This window comes from Lutra lutra, chromosome 17 (genome assembly GCF_902655055.1).
Source record: "Lutra lutra chromosome 17, mLutLut1.2, whole genome shotgun sequence".
Lineage (NCBI taxonomy): Eukaryota > Metazoa > Chordata > Mammalia > Carnivora > Mustelidae > Lutra > Lutra lutra.
This window is the reverse complement of record NC_062294.1, coordinates 9657853-9683921: the sequence shown is the minus strand read 5'-3', so window position 1 is coordinate 9683921 and position 26069 is coordinate 9657853. Positions and strand designations below refer to the sequence as shown.

General features: G+C 47.0%; 1 protein-coding gene across 1 annotated transcript in view; it reads left to right on the top strand.

Annotated features, from left to right (window-relative positions):
- The first annotated feature begins 12826 nt into the window (after positions 1 to 12826).
- The window catches only part of VAT1L (vesicle amine transport 1 like), a 135780-nt gene continuing 122537 nt past the window's right edge, over positions 12827 to 26069 (top strand). The window contains exon 1 of the mRNA XM_047712388.1: positions 12827 to 13180. Within this exon, the coding sequence (XP_047568344.1) occupies positions 12948 to 13180 (233 nt within the window). The 5' untranslated portion in view covers positions 12827 to 12947. The remainder of the gene's footprint in view (positions 13181 to 26069) is intronic.

Genomic DNA, 26069 nt, shown 5'->3' with positions numbered 1-26069 from the left:
CATTACACGCTTTACAAATTTCCTGGCAAGAGGAAAGAAGTCAGCATTCAAATTTGTATTTATTTGAGCTTATTTTTTCGGATGCATCTTGCTTACCAACTGGAACATTCTTAAATAAATCACTGTCCTATCCAGATTGTGTGTCTTGGGCCTTTTCCATGAATGCTGATGGTCTTCTCGCTTGAACTGTGTCTATCTGAAAATGACTTTCGCTTCCGAGCATATGCCTTTCCATGAAATCCCAAGTTAATACTCAAAAATACAGATGGAAAACTCTTGAATAGATTATACACCCCATCTGTTTCCAATACTCTTCTTATGGGAATAATTTTATTTTTTACATAATTATAGAAAAGTTGGCAAAGCAAATTTACCTAGGACCCTAGAATTTTTTGTTAAAAATAATAAAAGCTTCATTTCCCCCCAAAGAAACTCTGGTATGATGACTGAAGTCAGCGAGAACTGCTGCTCAAGAAGTCTTAATTAGAAGGTTTCCTTTATGTTTTATTTCCAGGAAAATACTTTATTTTCCAGACTGGAAAGCCATCTCACCTTTGACTGTTCTCCTACTGTTTTTTTGTTTTTTGTTTTTTTTCTGTAGGACATTTGGTTTTCTTATAAATGCTTTGGTCTTTCTTGATTTTGTACCCATGTGTCCTTTCTTCAAACCACAACTGAGGTTCCCTACCCTTTAAAAGATCTCTTCCCATACCAAGTGGAATTCTTTTTTGCTCTATTCTAAAAATTGCACTTCCCTTCTGGCTCCTGCCTAAAGATTCATTGCCCCAATCTGTTTGTGTTCAAGAGCTGAAGACCTAACAGAAACTGTCTCTTTCTCTCCCTTGTCACCTTCTTCCCTCCTTTAAGCACACATTCCATGCCTACTTTTGTCCACAAAGAAATAAGTAAGACATGACCCCCGTCTTCCAGAATGAGATGTTCTAACAGGCATGAAATGATAAGACTATATTGTGCTTATGTACCAAAAACACTTCCCATTTCCTTATCTGGAAAACTTTAAAACTTTTTTTTTATTTGACCACTTTAATACTTTTTGGGGACACTTTTGTGGATTGTCACCAGCCAGCCAAGCTTTCCCTTTGCCTCTTTAACTCTGACATACTAAAGAAAAAAGAAAAGGGAAAGATTGGAGGGACATCAGTCAACTTTTTCTGACCCAGCATCTAAACCTCCTTCCTATGTCTAGGGAATACCCCACCTGGAACCCTGAAGGTAGACAAAGCGTGAATCCCACTCTAGAACCTGATGATACAACATGTTTGCTTTGCCAGCCTTCCCCCTTGTTCGGATGCAGGCTTGTGGTTCATGTGTTACCGATCAGATTCACACCCAGCTTGGGCTTTGAAGCAAGGAGGCAGAGAGCTAATTCTGGGGATGGGGGGCTGGAGCAGTGGAGGCCATGTCAAGGTCTTAGGGTCGACAGAGTAATGGAACAGCAGTGGTACCCAGCGTCTGCTGTGGGGGGTGGTGGCACAAAGTGGTTCCCTGTTTATCAGAAATGGTGAGAGCAGTGTCCTCACCACAGAGCTTCCTTGGTGTAATTTCAGCTGGGGTCCTATCTTCTTCCCAACTCATGTTGTTCTAGCAGCTTTCCAGAGCCTGGACTCTGCAGTCCTCCCACAGAGCCTGTGAGTGACCCAACATACCTCCAATTAATTCCCTTCCTTTCTCTGTCAGATCATTCAGTTTCAAGTAAGAACCTTGATGGAGAAAAGAACCTTGACTGAAAAATGATGCAGTATGTCACACGACGACCAAATGACCTCAGAGGTACAGGACTGACTTTGTGCAGCAGCTGGAATGCAGAAAAGTCAGGGGAAGCCTAGGTACCAAAGGATAGTACTGGAACTCTGGGTTCAGAAGAACCTGTCCCTTGGTGATGAGCGCCATATTTACACCACAAAACTTGATTTTGTTTGACCAAACAACACCACCCATTGCCTCAAGCTATTGCTGTAATTTTGACTTATAGTCCTTTTGTTAAAATTGTAATGTGTAAGCATGTTTTGCCTTTTTGAGTCATTTTTAAGAGCTAGAAGCATAAGGATATTACAGTTGGCTTGCATTCATGTAAGTAGCAGGATGGTAATAATAGCTTAAATCAATATGCTACAGCAGGTGCCAGCACTGCCCAACCCAAGTGCCCTTAGCACTCCCCTCTGCCCTCCTGAAGCTGCTGGCTTGAGGACCTGCCGCTCTCAGCCTGAGGGCTTCTGCTGTGGGAGCCAGTCGGCCTGAAAGCAGGGCAAGCAGGAAGTTCTGAAAAGTTAATGCTCCTAAAAGCAGCCCTCAGCAGATCATACAGGGGGAATTCTCGTTGCCTAAATACCTCAGCTTCATCAGTGCTGCCCTTGGAATAACTCAAAGGCAGGTTTTCCGCTCTCCTCCATCATTCTCCAGGGGTGATGGGCCCCAGATACAACTTGCTCGAAAGTGCACTCGTTTCCTGGTTCCTTCCAATCCTCATCTACCTCCCCACTTCATTACTACTGCATCCTGGGATCTGCTCCCAAACAAGCCGTCTGAATGCACAGCCTAGCCTCAGTGTCTGCTTGTGGGGGGAGGGGGGTGCTTAGCCAAGACACGTGCACATCGTCAACATTGTACGTTCACCTGGATTGCACCTGTGTGAGGGACTGGCGGGGACCGCATGCATTCACACACACACACGTATCATGCAGGAAGACTGATTTTCCAGCCCAGTCAGCTAAGGGTACAGGAAGTTACTGGAAGAGTGATAACTGCCCAGAGAAGGGGCAGAACTAGCACATTTGGCATCGTTTCTCTGGGCCCCAGAGCTCCTCACAGGGGTCATAGCTGCTGAGGACACTGTGCACCCAGCATGGGGTTTTGCTTTGTTACTGCTGCTGTATCTTCAAGCTCGTGTTACCATTCTAAAAGATCTTGCCCTAACCATCTATACACCGCTGTTAATGCAAATGTTGCACACATCTAGATCTTCTGAATGTTTCTGAACACAACTCAGCATCACCAAAGGTCAACAAAGGTCCCAACAACTTCCTATTGCAGGATTGGGGGAGGGGTGGAAATCGGGTCCATGCCCAGGATCCCTAAACAGCATCCCTGCCCGTACCTTGCCAGGATCACAGACACTTGGTTAGTTTGTTCCATTTGGGAAACTACACAGCAGGTGGAGGAGAGGAATGAGGCCACAGGAGGGCAGCCGGAGTAGTGGGTGGCTCATCGCTTGGGGTGGGGGTGAGCTCAGAGTTCACATTAGCAGTAACACGCTGGCTGTAATGTCACACCAGCTCCACTTACCCTCTGTCCTGTTCCCCCTCCATCACTGCTTCTCCGGGTCGAAGCATCAACCCACCGCAGCCTGCAGCCTGCCTCAACTCCACTGTGGGCATGATCGAATTCAATCCTTCAGATAAAACAAAACAAAACAACACACACATACACTCACACAAACTTAGTTCCTGATAACCAGCTGGGTGAAGGGGTTCATGCAATGCCAAGACTCCAGTTCAGTACCTGGGAGACTGTCCTAGTCGGAAAGGCAGGGGTATCTTGAATTAAAGCATGTCCTTTGACATTCTCCTCAACAAAATACAAATTGTCACTAAAACAAAACTGCCCAGGATGATTTAGCAGCCTTCTTAAATCAGCTTCAAATTTATTCAAGTGTCCGGTGTGAAAGCGGCAGAAAACAGGCTTCTGAACACTTCCAAAGGACAGGCTCCGGGTTGGACACATCGCCCTGGTGTGTGCTGTCATCTCAGGAGCTATCATTGCCGATCGACGTCATTTCTGCCGAGACAGCCCTGGTGCCAGGCCACTGCCAAGAGTGATGACTGATGGGACCTCAGCCCCTGGGCTGGAAAGTCCCTTGAGCCTCAATTAGTCCAAGCATCTCCTTTTACCACCTGGAACAAGGACATTTCCAAAGTCACACAGGCAGCAAGTCGAAAGCACAGGCCTCCTCACTCACAGGCTCTAAGGATCCATGGCTTCCAGCAGGATCTCTCGGTTCTGACACTGTGGCATTTGGGGCTGGGTGATTTGTTGTGGGTGTCGTCCTGTGCATTGCAGGATCGTCAGCAGCGTCCCTTCCCTCCACCCATTAGATGTCCACAGCCCCAGCTGTGACAACCAAAACTGTCTCTAGACACTGCCAAATATCCCCAGACCGGCAAAGTCAGCCCCAGTTGAGAGTGGTGGCTTAGGGCAAGAGTCGCAAACTTGTATCACACGAGCTACACTTGGCTACTTGTATCACACGAGCTACACTTGGCTACTTGTATCACACGAGCTACACTTGGCTCAGCTACGTTTGGCTCATCCTATGTGGTATTTGTTAGGATTTTAAAAATCTGGGAGATTTCACCTAAAAATCCAGACTTCTGGCTTCTCCTGAACATCTGGAAGACCTGGTGTACATTCTGTGAGCATGTGTTCTCGCAGGGCCAGGAGGGATTGGGTTTGTCGCTTTCTCCACACTCTCTCTTGTGCCCCACACCAGACACTTGATTGGTTTCACCATCTTCTTGGGCCCCATGTTACTGTGGAAGTCTTCTCAAAAGCGCTTGTAGTCTTATGTTCTCTAGAGCAAGCCTCTCGGCTCATCGAGGGCAGGTCATGTCCTCTCCTCCTTTTGGTTCCTCTCTAGGGTCTAGCTCCAAGGAGGACATTCAGAAATAGTGTTCCATTGATTTGTCTAGAGCAAGGTCTCCCAAAAGATACCCTGCGGAATGCTGGTTGTGGACTTCAAGGAAAAGGAGGTAGGAGTGGAGCAAGTTTGGGTGAAGCTGCCTTCTGTGTCCCCATTTGGAGATTCAAAGGTCACACTGTTATCAGGCTCTAAATGTCCTTAAAGAAAGCTGCTTGGCTGCACTTGACCTAGAGTGTCTCAAGCAAATTTGACCACAGAGCCTCCTAGTACCATAGGCCTAGTCACTCTTCCCAAGAAACTACTGTTTTATGGAATGTACTTTGGGAAAGATTGGATTAGAACTCTAAACTTTTTGAATTAAACACAGTTGTTGAAATACTAAGAGCTATGACAAAAGCAGTTACCAAGTACTCACAAGAAAGAGTGATTTTTTCCAAGCACAGACATTCATTTGGGCTACCTCTTTTAATTTCCCACACAAATTTGTGAAGTAAGTATGATCAATATCCACATCTTACAGATTAGAAAATAAAGGAACAGAAAGATTAGGGAATTAGCCCATGATTACATAGCTAGGAACAGTTCAAGCCAAGATTGGAACACAGTCTGTCCAACCCCAGTTTCTACCACTTATCCTCTACCTATATTGCCCTGCCCCCCCCCCCCGGGGCCTTGGACCACGTTGTTGATATGTCTGTCTCCCTCACAAGATGTGTACCAGGCCTTAGTCATGAAGGAAGCAGAAAGGGAACTATTGTCCATTCACCTACTGCTATGTGTGGGAAATGATACTTGGAGGAGTTTGGCACGATATCTCATGCAGTTTTTCACACCATGCCTCATTTAATTTGGGCAACTCTCTTAACCTCTTGGAGTCTAAAAGCCACATAGCTAGTAACTGGAAAACTGGGATCTGAACAAGTTCTGGAAATAAGGTTATGTGTGCCTTCCACTTTGCTTATTGCACAGCAGGAATACAGGGACTGGAGGGATGGATGATGGGTGGATGGACAGATGGATGCATGGATAAATAGATAAATGGATGATGGATGAATGGATGGATAAATAGATGAATGGGTTGATGGGTGGATAGATGGATGAGGGGTGGATGGATGGATGGATGGATGGATGATGGGTGGATGGATGGATGGATAAAGAGATGAATGGGTGGATGGATGGATGAGTGGATGATGAATGGACATTATTTCTTGCCTTAGTTTGGATAAATCACCCCACTTTGTAAAAAGGAGGTGCACATTAAAAGGAATAGTGTAGGATGCCTGCCCATGGAAAGCTTTTCTCCTAGGACTGGAGTCTTCTAATTTCAGAACAGGCAAGGCAAAATGTGCCTTTCTCATACTGAGCATTTTCAATTTACATTGAGATTTTGTCACTTCACACATCCGCAACCAACTGGAAATGGGTCAATAAAATAAAAAAGGAAACAAAACTCTCAGGGAAATCAACTCTTAGCCCCAAAACATCAGGGAAATAAGAGGCTGAGTCAGCCAGAGGGTTATTTCATCCTGATTTATAGTATGATGCTCTCAGCTTATAAGAAAAATGGTGCTGATGGGGTGGAGGAGGGAATGTTCTTCCTTTCTGGTTTCTCTTGCACTCCATCTGAGGAGTAAATGCTTTGTCTACTTCTGAACCTGCAACTTTACATCCCCATCCCTTTACCATTATTCACGGTGATCTACAGCAAAGTACTTTGGGGGAAAACACAGCTCTCTGCAACAGTTTAAAGAGTCAGAGCGCATCACTGTAGTGATGGTTGGTGCAAGAAATCAAACAGCCTCGAGCTGGGGGAAAACCCTAGATAATATTCGGAGGCAGGGGTAAAAGAAAGCACCTAGAAATTATCTTTTGGCATGAGCAAGGGCTCAGAAACATAAACTACTTGATTTAAATTCCTTACTCAGTCCTAGGTGGTATATTCTCCTTACTTAGCCAACCACGTTTACCAAATGATACTAAACAATTGATAAGATCATCTCTCTATGGATAACAGGATAAGAATGGGTGAAATGTTTCTATTTCTATTCATACATGATCATGATCATACAGAAGTAAAATGGTTTTCAGTGTCCTATGATTAGGATCTTTTGGTTATGGAACAAGAACTGGGTTTTCTTATTAACTTCCATTATAAAATGACAATTTCTATGAAGAGGAATTCATATGGAGAATTCCTATGATGAGAAAATTCCAAGAGGGTGGAAAACTGCCTTAAAGAAGCTGGTGAGAGAGCAGCACTGGGTCACAGGGGTTGAGATCCTTGGACCATGTTGTGCTCTCGGGAGGCATGGGAAGGACTGGCCTCCATCCTCCACACGTTCTCCATTCTCCTCTAGTGGCATCTCGATAGCACAGCTATACCTCTCAGTGCTCTCTGTCCTCTCTCCCATAAGTCATAGAACCCTGACTTTTACCTACGACAATGTCATATAAGTAAGAAAAAAACTATATGTCTTCATTTCCTTTTTAACAGGATGTGGCCATGTGACCAGACTCTGGCCAATAAGAGGGAAGTAGATGGAAGCAGAGGACTCCTGGAGTCTCCTTTAAAAAGAAGGATGTGGGTCTTTCCCCCTCCCACTCATCCCAATCCTGCTCCCTGGAACGTGGACATGAAGACTGTTCCTTGAGCCATGAGAACGGGGGCTGATCCACACAGAGTTGAAGTACAGAACGGGAAGGACCGTCGATCCTTGGTGACCTTGTAGAGACTCCGGTCCATCCTTACGCATGCTCTCTTCTCTAAGCCCCTTCTTTGTTGTTGTTGTCTGTAGCTGAATCTACTACTTTATCATCACTTTCACAGGGAAGCCTTCTCTGACCCTGTAGGCAGCACCATCTGTCTCTTCTTTACAGCACTAACCAGGCTGGTAAATGATTTCATTACTTATTTAATATTTTTGGTTTACTATTTGTAGCAGAGTCTGTCAATGCTCCTCCCACACACTCTTGGGACTCCTGCCTGCCATGTGCCATGATGCCATGTGCCACTGTCTGGTGGCCTTACACTGAAGTACCGGCCACGCGTTCAGGATAGCAGTCTAGCTGCTCACTCCAGAACAGCCCCCACATGGGGCAGACTTGAGGGGCAGATGGTTAGCAGCCCCCACCAAGAGCCCTAGACCAAGGGCTGCAGGAGTTGGTAGGCACCCCATTTACCTTGCCTCCTGATCAGGATGCCTTTGAGGTGTGTTTTACGCCCTGATCTAGAGATCTCCAGCAGAATTTAACTGAGCCAATGACAGTGATAACTTGCTGGATAATGCATCTTCTATCGACGTCTTTCTCTTTTTGGTCTCATTTCCACAGACCCCTATTTCCTGGAACCACCACTCAAATAAGTCATTTGCTTTCAGAATGAAATGAATGAAGAGAAGTTTGCTTCTGGGGAACCCAACCTCAACCAATATGTGTCTCTGTGGGACACATGCAGCCGCTTTAGGACCAGGAATATGTTCGTCTCATTCACCACTCTACCTGCAGTATTAGCAATAGCCCAAGGCCAGCACGCAAAAGATGATGAATAAATGTCAGTTCACTTTTTTGTCTCCTCTGACACATCTAGACTCAGTCGCTTGTGACTGGTCCTACGAGATATAATTAGGAAGCTTACTCTACCCCATTCAGGATGGGCTGCAAACCTATCCAGTGCTTCTCTGAAAATAATTCTGTGCCCATGGCAATCATCCTCCATTATCTTTTAAATTACACCAACACAAACTATAGGACATTATGGCCCACATCCTTCCATAAGAGCCCTTGGATTTTACTAAGAGTTTTCAATGGCCAGGATCTGCTACCTTTCTTTAGCATTGACCTTCTAAATTTGTCTCCTTCCTCTTGACCCATTCAGTGGCATTTTGAAACTCTAACAGCATATAAAACTACAGACATTATAGCATAGTGGGTAAGTAGCCACATTTTAGACTCAAATGGTTCCCACTTAAGTCGCATCTCTACTGCAGTCTAAGTTGGTGACCTTGGGAAAGTTATTCAGTTTATATTAAATTTCCTCCCATGTAAGAATAATAGTACCTATGGTACAGGATTATTTTGTAGACTAAATAATATAAGTTATGTATAATAAATGATCCTACTTGTATTGAGGAAAATACAAGAAAATAAATATTAATTTTTTAAAACTTTTCTTAAGAGGGAGAAAGAGAGAGAGAGAGAATGGAAAGGGCAGAGGGAGAGAGGAACCCAAGCAGGCTTTACGCTCAGTGTGGAGCCTGCTTGGGGCTTGATCCCAGGACCCTGAAATCGTGAGCTGAGATCAAGAGTCTGGCACTTACTGACTGAGCCACCCAGGTGCCCCAAGAAAATAAATATTATTGAAGGATATAGCTAAAGACATTGACGGCTTGCCATAGGTGACATATTTCCCAGGAAAGTTACGGAACCATTCCAAGTTATTTAGGAAACCACTGCTAAAACTGCACTATGATTGTTTCCCATATATTCCTATTCAAAGACCTCACCTCTATTGGCCACTCCCTCAGATGGCCAGTACCTTGAGGGATTCCTAAATTTGAGTCTACACTCCTCTCAAAGGCTGTTCTCAGGCCATAGGCAGGTCTATAAAGCTGAGCTGTAATACTGAGTTCCACCAGAGGCGGCCGCTGTTCAACATCGCCCTACAATGTAAGCTATTTCCCAACCGAAGCTCTAAAGTGAGTGAATGCCCAAGAAAGCAATTTTACAAATTGAAAATAGATTTATTGTGTTTATTTGGAGGGGTGCCTTGCAGCATGGCTCTCGCCACATTCCACCAGAGAGGAGCAGGTTTGGGAATACTTAATAATCCAAATAGTGGTATATAGGACTCAGAGGAAGGCTTTCCTCCCCTAGAAGCACAGACTGCGGTGTGTTTCCTCTTGGTTGTTGTGACAATCAGCTGCATACCAATTATAATCCAGGGTTTGTAAACAGCCAGAAGATTCCCTTGGAGGGAGTAATTATACTTCCTTTAACATATAAGGCAAACGCTTTTTCTTAAATATGCTATGTGCTGACTGCAAAGTAAATTTACTTTACAGATGCTAAAGGAAAACCCTCAGGATAAAAGCAAGGAATCTTGGTGGGACAGAGATATTAGGAAGCCAGTGAATGAGCAAAGAACATAAACAATGCCATGGAGTATTATCATTCAGGGGATGAACCAGCTTGGCCCGTTCAAATAAACAGGCATAATGAGATGTTAAGAGCATTGATGCTAAGATTCAGTTTCCTCTCCTAAAAAGATTTTATTTATTTATTCGACAGAGAGATCACAAGTAGGCAGAGAGGCAGGCAGAGAGAGAGGAGGAAGCAGGCTCCCTGCTGAGCAGAGAGCTCGATGTGGGGCTCAATCCCAGGACCCTGAGATCATGACCTGAGTAGAAGGCAGAGGCTTAACCCACTGAGCCACCCAGGCGCCCCTTCCTCTTCTGTAGAAGAGGAAGCTATTCTGAGAATCTCATTATAAACCATACCTGAGCACTAGATACCCCAGAGTGCTAGATACCCCAAAACAACATCATATACTGTAGATGTTGTCAGCCGCAAACCCGTATCCCCTTCCAGCTCATCATCCCCTCTACAAGACAGTGGCTTCCTAGTGAAAGCGTCCAAATTTCTCTGCCTGGGGCTTCTCTCAGCTCGGGTGCATGGGGCAGTTTGGAAGTGCCAGGGAGTTAACACTTCTAGGAATAGCCCTTTTTTCCAATCGTACAGAAAATTTAGTGGTAAATACCTATTTCCTTGCTTTCTGGGCGGGACAACTCTGAGGCTTGTTCCACAAGGGTCCTCTGTGGGTTTGAGTCCCCTTCGTCCCTGTGCTAACCTGCTTATTCATGCACCTGGGATTGGCTTCTCTAGCTTCCCAGTCTACTTTCCCCCTTCCTGATGGGAGCCTCCTGGGATGACCTCCAAAGAAACCCCACTGGCACTCAAAGTCTCGTTTCAGGATAGAATCCAGCCTAAACACTGGATCTGACAATGGAAATAGACTCCCCAACTTGGACAGTTGGGTTCACAATGACATGTTCAATTCACCAAACAGCCTTGTCTGTTCAGTTTCCTATCCAGCCCTTCTTCTATCCTATAGCCACCGCCTCAGTTAAGGCTCTTTCTATTTTTCTGTTTGTTTATTTATGTCGGCACCATAGTCTCTAAGCCATCTGCACACTTCCAGTAAGCCTACCGTCTAATCCACCACCCACTCAGTGCCAAAGTTATCCTAAAATACAGTCATACCATTCCCTGGTTTGTTCGTTGTTTTTTAAAGACTTCAGTGGCCCCCAATGCCTCCACAATTACATCTTAAATTTTAAAACATGGTATGTAAAACACCTCAAAAGCTGGTTCCAATCAATCTTCCAGCCCAGTCTCCAGTGACTGCTAACCACACCGATGGTCTGCCCACACAGAACAAGAAGTGCCTTCTCCTTCCACCTGTCCCCTTTCTATGTATTTGAACGTGCCTGTAATCTTCTCTGAGGAACCTGGCTTACCATTCAAGGTCTAGCTCAAACTTCTTCACCTCTCCAACTCCACGCAGGACCTCTCCAACTCCATGAGCCGGTTCCCTCCTATGGGCTCCCACAGTAGCATGTGGATTCACCGGCTCATTCATTCACTCAACAAAGGCTCTTCTGAGCATTTTCTACTATGTACCAATCATGCGCTAAGCCCCAGGGAAACCATGCTGGATAAAAGCAGAAATCACTCTTGCCCACAGGGAGATCACAGTTGGAAAAAGGAAACGGACGTTCATTATCAGGTGATCGTATAAAAGCTCATTACAACTGCCATGAGAGTTTTACCATAAAGGATGCAGACCCAACCTGTGGATACACAGAATGGGTGCTTAAGTTGAAAGTGAAGTAGAAGATAACACCGGATGAAGAAGTGGCACATACATTCCAGGCACACATGGTAGGAGGGAACACAGTACTATTTTTGAGGAAAAGAAGAGAGGCACAGGGAGAATGGAAGAAGTACTCAGACCATTCACTGTGTCATTTCTATTTGTTGGCTGTGTCCTCCCTGCTTCATGCTTGAGAACAAGCTCCTTAAAGGTTGTCACTGAAAGTCCTACCTGCCCCAGCATTTAGCACAATGCAAATAACCCTAAGTAATGTACCCTTTTTATGGATGAGGGAGCTGAGGATCAGAACGGTTGAGTGAGTTGCCCAAGGTCCCAAAGCTGGCAGTGGCTGCACAGGAAATAGAATATAAACCTATCACGCCCCCACTACAATCTTTCTATAAACAGCTACAAGGCAATCTCCTTCCACCTGAGCCCTCCATTGGCAGGGGGTGCCACCCAAGGATCTGAACACAAGGCAGACGCTTAACCTACTGAGCCACCCAAGCACCCCCCAAAAGTCCAGGTTTTTGTATAAGTTCCTTTTCAAAGGGCTTATAATAAAACCCAAAAAGCCAGTTACTCTGTGTGTGTGTGTGTGTGTGTGTGTGTGTGTGTGTGTGTGTGTGTGTTGGGGAGGGAGTGTACACTGATCTTCTGGGGATCAAAACAAAAAGAGGACCCTTTCCTGCTACAGAATTCTTGTCTGAAATCTCTCTGATGGCCAAAAATGGTGCGGGTAGGGAGAATTAGCCATCATAAGAGGTTCCTGGCGACGCCTGGTAAAGAACATCTGCACTGACCCAGAGGGTCTGGAGTGAAAAGACCCTGGTTTAGACTCTTCAGGAGAGTAAGTGGGATTTCTCGTTTCCCGCTTCCCAGAACCTCTTCCCCTTTCCAGCCGGTACCAGCGATTTGGGAAACAGCCCCCTTTCGCGTCTGCCCCGCCGGGCCCCTGCAGATCTGCGGGAGAGGCGGCAACCCGGACTCCAAGAGGCATCCTCCAGGCCCAGACATTCCTCTCTGTCCATTTCAAGGCGCCGAGCCTGCGCCGTAAATAACAAAGTACTGCGCCCACCGCGGAGGACACTGCGTCCTCTCTGTGTGTTTTATCCGCGAGTCTTGGGCAAGTCTGGGCCCAGGGGCTTCGATCAAGAGCCCGATTTGAGACTGGCTCTGGGACTGGAGTAAAGGCTCCGCTTGGGCAGCGAAGAGAGGCAGGCAGCGGGGTCGGGGGCGGGCGGGGGCGCGGCTCTTGCGAGGATTACGGCGGAGGCTGGGGACCTTGGCGCGGCTCGCAGAGGCTGCAGCCATTGCACCGCCGAGCATCCCACATTCAACAGGAGGAACCCGCGGGAGAGGAGCCCGAGCCCACCGCCGCAGCCGCCGCAGCCCGTGCGCCCCGCGCCCCCGAGCGCCATGGCCAAGGAAGGCGTGGAGAAGGCGGAGGAGACGGAGCAAATGATCGAGAAGGAGGCAGGCAAAGAGCCTGCTGAGGGCGGCGGCGGCGGCGGCTCTCACCGCCTCGGGGACGCCCAGGAGATGCGCGCCGTGGTGCTGGCCGGCTTCGGGGGACTCAACAAGCTGCGGGTCACCAGGAAGGCCATGCCTGAGCCGCAGGACGGGGAGCTCAAGATCCGCGTCAAAGCCTGGTCCAGTATCCGCGTCTTTCTCGCTTTCTCTTTGCGCGCTCGGCGTTCCCGGGGCGGGGGTGGCGGAGCCTCGGCGGGGCCGCTGCGCGGGGAAGAGTGGCCGTGGGAGCCTCCTCCGCGCCCTTCCCGGGTCTCAGAGCCTCCCGCTGCCGGCGGCCGGCTGACGCTGGGGGGGATGCAGCGAGGTGGCCCTCGCCCTCGCCAAGCCGGATCTAGGGGTGACCGGAGGGGACTGTGAGCTCTTGCGCGGGGGAGGAAAGCGGTGGATGGTGGCGCCCAGCACTGTGGTCTGGAAGATTGCGCTCCGGGGGCTCTCCGTCGGGTAGGACAGCCCGGCTGCCAGGAGAGGGAGTTTGATAACACGGTTAAAAAATAATAACCGTCGGCTTACTGTGTACCAGCCTTCGTGTTTAGAGTCTTACGTGTGCGATCTTATTTAATACTTGCTGGGACCCGATGAGTTAGGTACCATCATTACACCCCGTTTCAGGTGAGGAGACCAGGGCGCAGACAGTGATTTGCCCAACATCTCGCTGCCGCTACTAACTGACCAGGCTAGGATTTGCTACTCGATCTTTTCAACCTCTGTGCTGGGTTTCTGCTGGCAACAGAGTGCAGGGCTGGGGAAGTGCGTTCTCTCTCCCCACTCCTGCACTCTGTCCCTCTGATGCCCTGGTAGGGAGAAAGGCACTGGGAAGCAGGGGGTTAGGTCCTGGAGCATCTCAGCTCGGTGAGCAGTGAGGCCAAGACTCCCCTTTTCCCCCACGAGCGTCTTCTGTGCTTCTCCAAAATGGAAAAATAAACAAACAACCCGCGATCTTCTCAGAACTATCCCCATCTCAAACGCAGCTCAGCAATCTGAGTGTCCTTCCATTCCCCACTCCTCCTGGGGGAACTTCAGAGTTATTCCCAGCTGGGATTCGCTCTGGAGGGCTTAAGCCTTTCTGCGTGCTGTCACTATCGGATCATTTCTCTGAAGTTCTAGGAGGGAGGGCTCACCGCTCCCTGCAGAGGGTTCACTGGACCCAACACTCTTGGGTTCTTTGTGCAGCAGCGTGGGAAGCACCTAAGGGGAATTTGCTCTCAGCACAGTGAGGTAGACTTACCCTTTCTCATGTCTGTATTTTAAAGCCCCCAGTAGATGCTGCTCCCATAAGCAGCAGTCGGCTTACCTGTTCCTAGGTTAGACCCCAAACCTGGACTCTGGGACCATATGCAGAGGCAAGAAAAATGCAAAGGAGATTCTCCTCGCATTCACTGCTTTGGGAGCAGGTGCAGGATTCACATGCCAGGCTGGAAGGCAGCTGGCAAGAGAAGCGGGCGCCGGTCTCTGACTCATTCCTCACACATATAGCGGGTCACAGTTGCCTCTAAACATGACTCTTGAGAATTCAGGGTAAGGGAAGAGGATTTTGCAAACTGGGGGATCCGGTACAATTCTGTTTTGTTAACTCTGTGAACCAAGCTGATTGGTCCCAGAAGACAGAGCTTACGTCTGCCCTTTTCACCAACAAATCCCCAATGTCCAGCATAGCCTAGTGCTTGTCAGACACTTAGTCCTTATGTGGAAGGACTAAGTTATTGCTGGATGAGTGGAGTAAGAAAAGACGCTTGGACCAGAGTTGTTGAGTCCTTATTTTTCTTCACTTGCTGGTGGAAGAATGTCTGCTTCGTAAAACTAAAACTATATACTGATAATTTTCCTTCCTTAGCCACAGATCAAAAATATTTTGTGTGTGTGTCTGTGTGTCTGTGTGTGTGTGTATGGGTGTATTTCATTATGACTCTCCATTCAGGGTACATTCAGTACCCTGAATGAAATGAGAGTGAAAATGTTGAAGCTACTTTTTAAAGAAAAGAGCATCATTTGCAGTACAAATAGGTCTGGGTTCTCTAGTCTTATGCTAATTACATAGATACTGATAGGAACTGAAGCATTTTGAAATAATAAATGTCAAGATGAAAGCCAGGAGATTGCTTTTCAAAGCCAGATGCACCAGCCTGTTCTTTATTGGAGACACACACACACACACACACACACACACATCACTGCAGATTCCCCACCCCAGTTGCTCAGAAAGCCAACGAGGAATGGGGGAACATTTGGGATCCAGTATTGCAAAGGGCCCAGACTGATTTTCATTTCCCCAGGCTGGAAGCAGAGTTAATCAGTTTTGCAAGGAGGGACTGAAGTAGGTTTGTGAAGATTGCCCTCTGGGCCTTTCCTCCTCCACTGGGCTACAATCAGCTGGCCAAAGATGCCTAGTGATTGTAAGTTTAGCCTTGGGAGCCAGGATGACTCATTCTGTATTTTTATGAATCAGCTGATGGCTTCCTGGATGAAGGTCCCCCTTTTATCTGCTCTCTATTTTTAATGGGAACCTCTTATCATCAAATAGGATATGCTGTTTGCTTGGGAATAAAGCATAGTCCATCTGAACTAGCATTACTCAGACCTGGAATGAAGGTCGAAGTTGGTTACTCTATAAATTTTATGGAAATGGAAGAGAAGAGGTACAGGGAAATGCATATTTTGTTTCATTGACCACCTCTCATTTATGGTCCAGTGTGATAGGTTTTATGGTAGAGCAAACTGAGGCTTGGAGATGTTGAGTAATATGCTAAAAACATCACACAGACCGTACAGTTAATATTTGAGTCTTGGTCTGTCTCTCCTTAAAGCTCTGCTGTTTTCCTTTTATTCCACTTGTCTTCCTCCATGGAAGAGCCACAGGAAATATGATTTACCTCTCTGGACCTTTGGCATGCAAGCTTGCTTTTCTTACTTTCTTCAATGAATATGGTTCCTTTGATCTTTTTATGTTTGACTTTAGAGAACATTCTCTGGTGATTCCCAGAGTAATATGGCTTTTCTCCCCAATTGGAGCTATGCTGGTCAAATACAGCTCAAAAAGAAACACTTTGGAGAGTGCAGGGTGGGAGGGATTGCAGAGTCTTCTAATTTGCTACAAGAGCATCAGCTTTGATGGGGAACCCCTTTAATCAACCGTTCACTGAGCAATTTACACAGCAAGTAGTTTAAGTGGCCAAGCAGAAAAAGCACATGGCCTTTGGAAGAAGAAGGATCTGGATTTAGACCCAAGCCCCATCAGTTCCTACCTGTGTGACCTCAACAGACACATCTCAGCTTCTCCAAGCTTGCCATGCCTCAGCTGCAAAATGCAGAGAATTCAATGAACCTATGTTGTTGAGACGATCAGATGCAAGAAAGAGAATGGCACTAAATAAGCAGTAGTTGTTGTGGCTGTTGTCATCGTTGCTGTATCTATGCCTATATGACTGACTTCCTGACAATCTGATAGTTGGAGGCCATCATTTAAATCATGTAGATAATATAGGCAACGTCCTGTCACATTTGCTCCGTGATGAAGAGGGAGACCTTCCTAGACATGAGTCCCAGCCCTGCCACTTGCTAACCATAGATCTTGGGTCTTGCCCCCTAGAGGCAGAGCCCAAGACAGAGATGCTTCTTTAAGGGTTGATTGAGGGGGTGCTCTCAGGAGAATGGGAGCAAGGGAAGCAGGACAAGGAAGGAGTGAGGCAAGGATTTCGTCTCCCCTGGCTCCCACCAGGATTTCTGGAGCATGGATTGTACATAGAGTCAGTTTGACCTTGAAGCAATAGGGAAAGACTTTGTGCCCCTGTGCGCGCACGCACACACACACACACACACACACACACACACACATATGCACACACACACGCACACCCACCCCAACCCTCCCCCACTGTGCCACGCTTCTGTTTGAGCTCCATTACTCTGGAAGAGGGATGGGGGTTAGGGCGCCCCACTGAGCCAGGAGCTGCCTGCACTTCCAGCAGTGGGGGGATGGGTGTACTGCCCTGGAAAAAGAGATCCGACTGAGGTGCAGACATTGCCCTCTATGCTGGTTGACCTTGAGCATGTTGCTTATTTCTCTAAACTTCAGTTTCCTGATCTATAAAATAGAAATAATAATAGCACCTCCCTTTACAGTGCTGTAATGGAGCTGAAATGAGATACAGTGTATAAAGTCCTTTTTGGTGATGCCTGGCATATAGGAAGTGGTTCATAAATGATTGCTATTATTATTTAAACTATTATTCTTGGTTTCCACAGCTACCATGTACAGTATATAATTCAAACTGGACCTTTTGGGGTGTTAAAGGGGTCACTGATTAATAATTACTCTGGAGCAGGAACAGATCAGAAATTGTTCTAGGCAGATTAGGGTACATGGTCCCCCCCATAACTGCTAAGGGTCAGGTCTACGCCTTTGCTGCCAAAAATCTTGTCCCAGTGAGGCTTCTCTTGGACGGAAGCTAGGAGGATTTGAGGCCGAGGGTCTCCAGGCTGGGCTGCAGAAATATATTTAAGTGGCCATTAACAAGCCTTGTCTGGTTTTTGGCTCAGATTGGCTTGTGATGGAAAGGCACTAATGGACTGGGGACATTTATATTCCCCAGACTGATTTACAGAGAAAGGCCACATGAAACTGCTAGAACGAGAGCAGTTGGATGAAAAATGGTCCCAGCCGGTCATGGCTCTATTGGCTGATCTGAAAATGGGCTGAGGGCAGGCCACACTAAAGGAAGCCAACCCACGGTAGGACTCTAACAGTCACAGGGGTGGCACGCATTGGGCTAGGGGAGGGAACTAACATTTGCCAAGTACTTGTCAGCAGCCACACACTGAGTTCCCTGCTGTGTACTTAGTTTCAGTTTATCCTAACGACAACTCAACAATATCAGTACCACTGTCTCTACTTTAAAGATGAGAAGCTGACATTCAGAGACATGGGACGATCCCCAACCACTAATCCAAGTCGGCCTGTTCCTGGACTCCTTACATCTGGGAGAATCAGAAAGACTCAGTGACAAAGGCACAAGAGAGAAAGGCCTGAGAGGCAGACAGGCACCAAGCCTGGAATCAGGAATACAAAGAACAGTGCTTGGGTTTGACTGATTCGAAGTATAAATGATTAAGACTCAAAATGGTACAGTGCCATCTCGCCCTCCCAGAATGGCCATTGTATTTCTAAACCACACCCATGTCCCTTCATTGCTGACGGACGGGACCCTTTAGAGATCTACTTAAGATCAAATTGCTAGGACTGTTGGTGCAGAATGCCCATGCTGATTAAACACAATCACCACTCCTTGGATCCACTGAGGACATTCAAGTTCCTTCCTCTGCCCTCTTTGCTCCACTGGGCTATTGCTACATTGGCGACTTGACTGTAGAATACCCCCAAACAGCACAGCGTTAAAGTGTCACTGATACAGCCAATCTAATGAAACATGGCCAATATCATCTTTCCCATGTGTATTCAAATAAACAAGTGGAGCGCGTAAGGTTAAGTGACAGTGATGTTTGTAAAGCTGAGAAACTGCTTGGAGGGTCCCTAGTACCCAAGCCAGGAGCCTCTCTGGCATGGAGGTGGGAACAAGGTGTTCTGGATCTATCTGCTGGATAGAGATGTCAGGATTTGACAGGAAGGGATGACTCTGTGCTGACTCACTCTGAGCCCCATTTGGTGACAAGGAGATGGAGATGCTACTTTAGGGATCTTACTTATTCATGAAAGTTTGCATCTGCCCATGAACTGTGTCCTCCCTGGTGAGGGCTGGGGATAGTGACCATGTCTGCTCTTCACCCAATAATGGGACAGACGTCTTGCCCAGAATCAGTGCTTCTATTTCATAGAAAAAGGAAGTACAGAACATCTCATAGAACATCTGGCATACAGTAGGTTCCCATAAATAGCGCCCCGATCTTAATTATATAGCAGGTGGCCCGTGATGGGCAAAGGAAGCGATGACTGATAATCACGCTCATCCTCCCCTCTCCTTGCACCATCTTTGGAGCAACAAAAGCCCATCGCTCTCCTCCATTTTACATCAGACCCTCATAACCCCATTAGGTTATCATGCTTACTTCCCAAGAGAGGAAAGTGGGACTCAGAGCTAAGGTGGAAAGAGTGAGAAGCTACAAGAGTTCTGAGTTCAGACCCGAACTCTGCCTCACCATGGCTGTGTGATCTTAGTCAAAGAGTACTTTCAACTTGCCCACATCCTCATTTTGGTAATTATACCCACTTTTTGGTGTGTTAGGAAGACTACAGTGCTGACTGTCCCTTGCACACCGTGGGTATTCAAGAAAGGTTCTTTGCCCTCCTCAGTCACTCAAGCTGTAAAAAGATTGGTGGGAAATGGAAGCCGTCCTCTGGTCCTTGGTCCTGCTGTTCTACCAAACTACAGTGGCATCAGGGAGCAGGGGGCTGGCTTTTGAGTCTCAGTCCCAGGGCTGGAATGGATCTTGGCTGATCCACACCAGCAGCAGCATGATTTCTCAGGTAGCTGGGGTGCAGAACAGTACAGCCTCTGGAGTTTGTTCCCTCTCATTCAGAGGAACCCAAATCCCACGACCTTCGGGTCCATCGCTGGCATTCAACACTGACAACAGAGCTCGCTCAGGCATGGGGGAATGGCATCCCCATGACCCCAAGTTCCTGTATTTCTCTTAATAGGGATCTTTTTTGGCTCCTTGGCATTTGTCATAGAAGAAGAAGTTTAATTAGATACAAGAGGAGCCTCTTCATAGGAAAAGGGCAGCAGGCGTGTAATCTCAAATTAGTTTGATTCCTCTGTGTGTGATCTCACACAGAAAATCAGTTGGAGCTACGGTATTAAAATGAGTAAATTTAATGTTTGAAGGCCCAGGAGACAAAATATGTGCTTCGATGAAGGAGGCTGTTTCATCTTTGAACGTGATATTTTCTTGATGAAAACATGCAGTCAGCTTCTGTCCTCAGTCCCGTTCTGTCAGTGACCCTTGACCCCTCAGCTACACCTCACCCCTCTGGCATCATCCTGGAGCCAGGAGTGTGCTAAAGAGTGCTTTCCCAGACAGAACCCTCTTGGGAAGTGAAAGCATTGGGCCCTCTTACTCCAGACTTATCTAAACGGCTGTAGTCCCCAGAGCCCAATGCAGGATCATTATCTTCTGTGAAGGGAATGATAATGATTCATTTCTTGGGCTGGCATTGACTACACACCCAGACTAGATGAAAGGAAGGATGCTTTTTGATTATAGTTAATGTCTGAAGTGAAACAGACCTGAATTCCGATCCTGGATCTGATGGTGTTAGCAACCTGTCCAACCTTGGGAAAATGTCTTCAGCTTCTATCATCTCAGTTTGCTCAGCTGTAATGTGGGTATAATTACAGCACCTATGGGGTACTTTTTTGTGGGAGGGTAAAAAGAGATAATACGTCTAAAGTATCTAGTAATGGTGATATATTTAATATTTGTTGAACAAAGTTCTTGTCACATAGTATATGTTAAATATGTCTTAGTGGTAGGGAGGAGACACAAAGAATAGGACATTACAAAGTCCCTCCATACTTCATGAAGTTTTCTGGATGGAGTCCCTATTCAGACTCCAAAGGGTACAAGATCCTTATGTCAAAAGTAGCTCGGGGGCAGCTGGGTGGCTCAGTGGGTTGAGCCTCTGCCTTCAGCTCAGGTCATGATCTCAGGATCCTGGGATCAAGTCCCGTATTAGGTTCTCTGCTCAGTGGGGAGCCTGCTTCCTCTTCTCTCTCTTTCTGCCTGCATCTCTGCCTACTTGTGATCTCTATCAAATAAATAAATAAAATCTTTGAAAAAAAAAAAAAGTAGCCCAGACAGCATGTGCCATCGTGCCATGACATACACAAGAAGATTCAGATGAATTCCTGAAGGAACAAGAGAGGAAATGGAGCCAAAGATGTACTGTGCTCCTACTATGTGCCAGAAGCTGAGCCAAGATCAGAGATCTTCAAAAAGAAGACCAGTCACTTCTGCTCTGACTTCTGTTTCCTTTATTTCAGTCATGCCAACCATCATGGTGAAGTTGTCTCTGGTTTTCTAGGCTCTCCCCTCTTCCCTTCCATGTTTTGTCTTCTCCTCACAAGGTAGCTTCATGGGCTTCTCCTGCAATGAGCTTCCTTCCTGAGACTAGGAGACATGGTGGCCTTTTGCCTCAGATGGCTCGTGCAAGGTTAGCAAGGCCCAATGCAGAGCCCCAACTTTTTCTCCCAATTTTCAGATATCAAGGAAGGAATCTTAATGGCCCTTTATGAGTCACATACCGGCCACTGGATCTCTCTTTCTCTCTCTGCCTGACCCAAGGGAATGACGGGCTTGGCCACGTTTACATCTCGTACCCTCCTACCCTGAAGAATGGAGCATAATGATTGCCCTACTAGGAACACACGAAGTGAGTGTGTATGTGTGTGTTGGGGGGTTGGGTGGGTAGATACTCTGAAAGGAATGGAAGGCAGTTAACAGAAGACAGGGGTGAGAAACACACCAAACTAATCAAAATGGTAGCCACCATGGGGGATGGGAGAGTTCAATCTTCACCATAAAAAGTGATGAATCAGAGATGGAACTGGAGAAGCCAGCTCTTTTCCCTATCCTGGGACCTTATAGTCTCAGCACAGAGTGACTGCATCAATTTAAAAAATGACATATATCATATTTTCAGCTTGGAGGCCCACTGTCTTTTAAATTTCTTTGGTGATCCTGGAAGTTCTAGAAACTTGCTCTATTATCATTTAACTGGTGAACACCAAGCCTGGTGCTTGGTTAACAGTAGGCACTCAATAAATGTCTGGGGAATTAATGAATACATTACCAACTTTCCCCCCAAATGTTAGGTGTAGCTTTCTACAGAAGTTACCATAGCATCAGTACTGACTTGCCTAATACAGGCGGCAGCCGGTCCACAAGCTTCCCTCTGTCCCCTCAGGTTCCTGTGACAGGGGCCTCCATCTCTCCAGCGTGTGGGGCTTGGAGGGGAGACTTGAGATGCTGGAGGAGCTCTGTTTGCAGACAGTTTGGTTTCATCTGTCCTTGATACCATCTGTTCTCTCGAAACTGGACGTTCGCTTTTTGAATTCTTTAATAACTACTTGCCCTTGGCTGGGAAGTGTGGGGTCTCTGACTTCGCAAGATGCTCTGTCGTTTTCTGTTCACTGACATCCCGCAGCACCGAGTGCGGGAGGCCAGGATCTTGGAGAGAACCCTGTGGGCTGTGTCTGGGGACTATTATTCCAGGAGGACTGACTCAAGCATGCCTGTCCCGTGTGTCCACCTGGGGACCCGGGCGTCAGCAGCCTGAATGCGGAGACAGTATTTGACCAGACTTAGGCAGTGCTCATGTCCCAATAATCATAAATATCCCATCGTTACATTGTGCACTTCCCCTCATGCAATGGTATAGGTCAGTTACATCTCGGTAAAGCTGGAAAGTAAATACATTATTTCAAATTACTGGGGGGAAAAACCCATCTTTTTAAAACAAGCAGTATAGTATGTCCGTAACTCTGTTCCTATCTTCCTTGGTAGGTCTCAGGACCTTCCCCCTCCACACCTGCCAGGTGGGTGCAAGGGTTTCCTGCCCTGACACAGGCAGTTCTGCTGGTTGCCCCACTGATTCTGACCCCCTCCTCTTGCCCTGTTCTGCCCCTCCTACCACACCCTGGAGCCACCCCGCCATGTTTCCCATCCTCTCCATCCCGCGTGGTGTGCCCCTCTGCTTAGGGCTGTGGGCATCCTTTCCACCCGTTTAGGTTAAAAGCAGCCCATGCCACCTTATGTATTCATGCCTCTGCTGTTCAGAGCTAATAAATGTAACACTCTTTGGTTAATTACTTATCGTCGCTATTATCGTAATGGCCTTTATTGAGTATCTGTGCTAAGTGTTTCATAGGCATTTCTAGGATACCGAACATTTCACAGATGAAGACATAGGATCAAAGAAGTGAGGGAACTTGATAAAGATCACACAACTATTAGACAAAGAGAGCTGATGTTGAGCCAGGTTTCTCTTTCCCCAGGGCTTCATCTTCCTGGCTTTTATACCCATTTTCACTGCTCTGTCCTAGTCTCAAACTATGAAGGGTGTGAAGGGTGATTTCACACCACAATCAAGCTGTTCCCTTCCCACCCTGCCCACCCTTGTATTGCCACAGGTGGCTTCATCCTGACTTACTCATATTCTCCAACTCACGGTTGCCTTAGGATGATTTTTTTCTTTTCCCCAGAAGGCTTAGCTGCTCTTCATGCAGACAGATCCATAGGGGGGCACCTCCACTGGCCCTGACAGCCTTGAGTCCTACAGTGAACGCTGATGAGGCTTTCTCTGCTGCCTGTTGTACTCTACAGCCCCCTCTCCTTCCTCCCAAAGCCCACACACCCGCTTCTTCCAAAAGACTCCATCAAATTACAGACTTTCCTTTTTTTTTTTTAAGATTTTATTTACTTAATAGACTTCCCTTTTTTATTCAAAAAAAGATTCCTTGTCTAAGATCAGAAACAATTGTTTTTCATTGGTCTACACTCCACCTAGTTCCATCAGCTCATGGGGAGCTATTAATTACATATTATTCCTGTGACTGGTCTGAGTGATCTTGTAAATGGATACTTTTTTACCCTCCCCGCTAAACTCACTGACATTGTACTTATTGGGGACCTAGTAATAAGCTCTGAGTCCGCATTCTACAGCCGGAACCCAGGATGTGAAATGCGGCTAGTCACGCGCCCACCCTCGGGAGGGGTTTCTCTGCCTTCAGATCGTGGAGAGCCTTCGGTGTGCAACTGCAGAGGAGTCTTTCCTCTGGGACTGCTCTTCCATAGGAGATAAACAGCAAAGGCAATTTTCACCCTCCTACTCCCTCGGAGCCTCAACCTCTCCGTCCTCCGCCAACAGCACTTGCAGGAGACCCGACTTCTTGCTTTTGCTCTTTTAACATTGTCTTTGCTTTTCCTATTCTTCTTCCTTCCCTTTTGTATCCTTGATGTAGTTGGGTCTGTTCACTCTCCAATAGAAGCCCAACTTCCAATACAATTTCAAAGCACTGTCAGATTCTATGGAGTCCTTTGGAAAACACCAAAGCTGGATCCACTTGTGCTCCAGAGAAAATCCTCTCAAAAATTTCCTCTCCCCATCTCCATCCCCCCTGGGCCTCCCGCTAACCTCCAAACTGCCCCCACCCCCCGCTACTCTTCAGACTTCCCCAGACTCTCAAATCCTGCCCTTGGATCTCCTGTCTTACACATTTATCTCTGCTCGCCTTTCACACCTCTTCTTTTATCTTCCAGAAGTAAATCTTTGCTCTCCCCGAAGCACATCAATCAAATAGGACTTTGATCCTCTCCGTTCCCCTCCTGCCTGCTACACCAGCGGACACGCCAAGGCTGCGTGGCCGAGGTCATCCCCTTCAGCAAGAAGGAAGGGAAGAGCTTGGATCACTCCTAGCTATTTTCCTGCAGTAACCTTCCGTGGACGCATAGTTTTTGCAAGAGCAGAACACACCCTGTGCTAAGCAGTGAACACAGAGGCGTGGGTTTTAAGACCAGCTCTGCCTTGGAGTTGCTCAAAGTCTATGGGAAAGATAGCAGGGTTGTGCTTCTGCTACTACCTCCTTCTTAGGCTAATCCCATTTAAATACTAATTAGCTAACCTTAAAAGTTCAGTTCCTTAATCACTCTGGCCCCCTGTTGAGTGTTTGGTAGCCACATATGGCCAGTGGGTGGACAGCACAGATACAGACATTTCTACCACTGCAGAATGTTCAGCTGGGTAATTTGCTGCTCTAGTCTTCACCTTATCTTTTGGTACTGAAACAACTCTTTCACTAAACACTGTTTTTATCAGTAGTGATGACTTAGGGGGTCACTGTCATGTTAAAGCCAAAATGGACTGTTTCTCTATGGGGCCCTCACCCTGCTGGGTCTCCAGTGAGACGTTAAGCAGGAACCGCTCTGCATTGTCTGACACTGCCTTCTCCCTGCCGTTGAGAGGTGGGATGAAACAAAAGAGTTTGGGAGAACAGGAGCAAAGGATACACCCCTTCCTAAGGGATACATCCCTGGGGACACCTGCAAATGGGGATTCCTGCAAAGCGAGTTAGGAACTGCCCTCTCTGTGCGAGCTATGACCCTTGTACCATCTCTTGTTTTGGGGAGTGTCACACCATGTAGTCACTTATTTGTTTATCTCTGAACTCCTGGGAAGGAGAGCCACCGTTGTCACCGCTGTAACATTCATGCTGAGGCAAGCCCCCAGCTGTGGAGGGGCTGCTGAATTTAAACGGAATTAGATTGAATGTTCTACATAACCAACCACGGCCAGATGCCTGTTTGAAGTCAGAGACTCCATCAACATCTACCTACGGAACACGGAGATTTTAACCTTCTTAGGAACCTTCTCAGGAACAAATACCTGCTGTGTCCCCAGGAGAGGCCTAGGGTAAATGAGGAACTCCAGGTCCAGAAATCAAGGGGTTCATCTTGGCATCAAGGAGAGCTTGTTTTGGATCCATCAGTACCATGCTTTTCTGTTTCTGTTGAAAGCTGGCTCTTGATATTTCGATTTTCAATCACTGGCCATTTGGTTCCATTTTTGGAATACTACTGAAGTAGGTTTTGAATACTAATTTGGACATAGGGTTGGAATATATATTTCCTCTCTCAGAGGGAATGAAACAGACATGTACGACTCTAGCCCAGACTACGCTGCCCTCATCATCATCTGTAATTTGTGGATCAGGATCTGTGGGCGGGGGGACGGGGGCAACAACAGTATTATTGACTTCATAAGCAAAATGGTAGATTACAAAGGACATCAAAAGTGCCAGCGAACTCTGTATGTCTCACATGGCCACAGTGGTCTGTTTATCTGGAAGCAGTGGTTAGAGAGGGTGGGTAGGGTCACGCGGAGCCAGATGTGGGGGGCCTGTGTCAGGAATCACAGGCCAGTGATGGGGAGAGCAGAGTCTGAGCATTACTTCCCACCTTCCCACCGCTGATGGAACACAGGTGGCTTCTCTCTCCTGA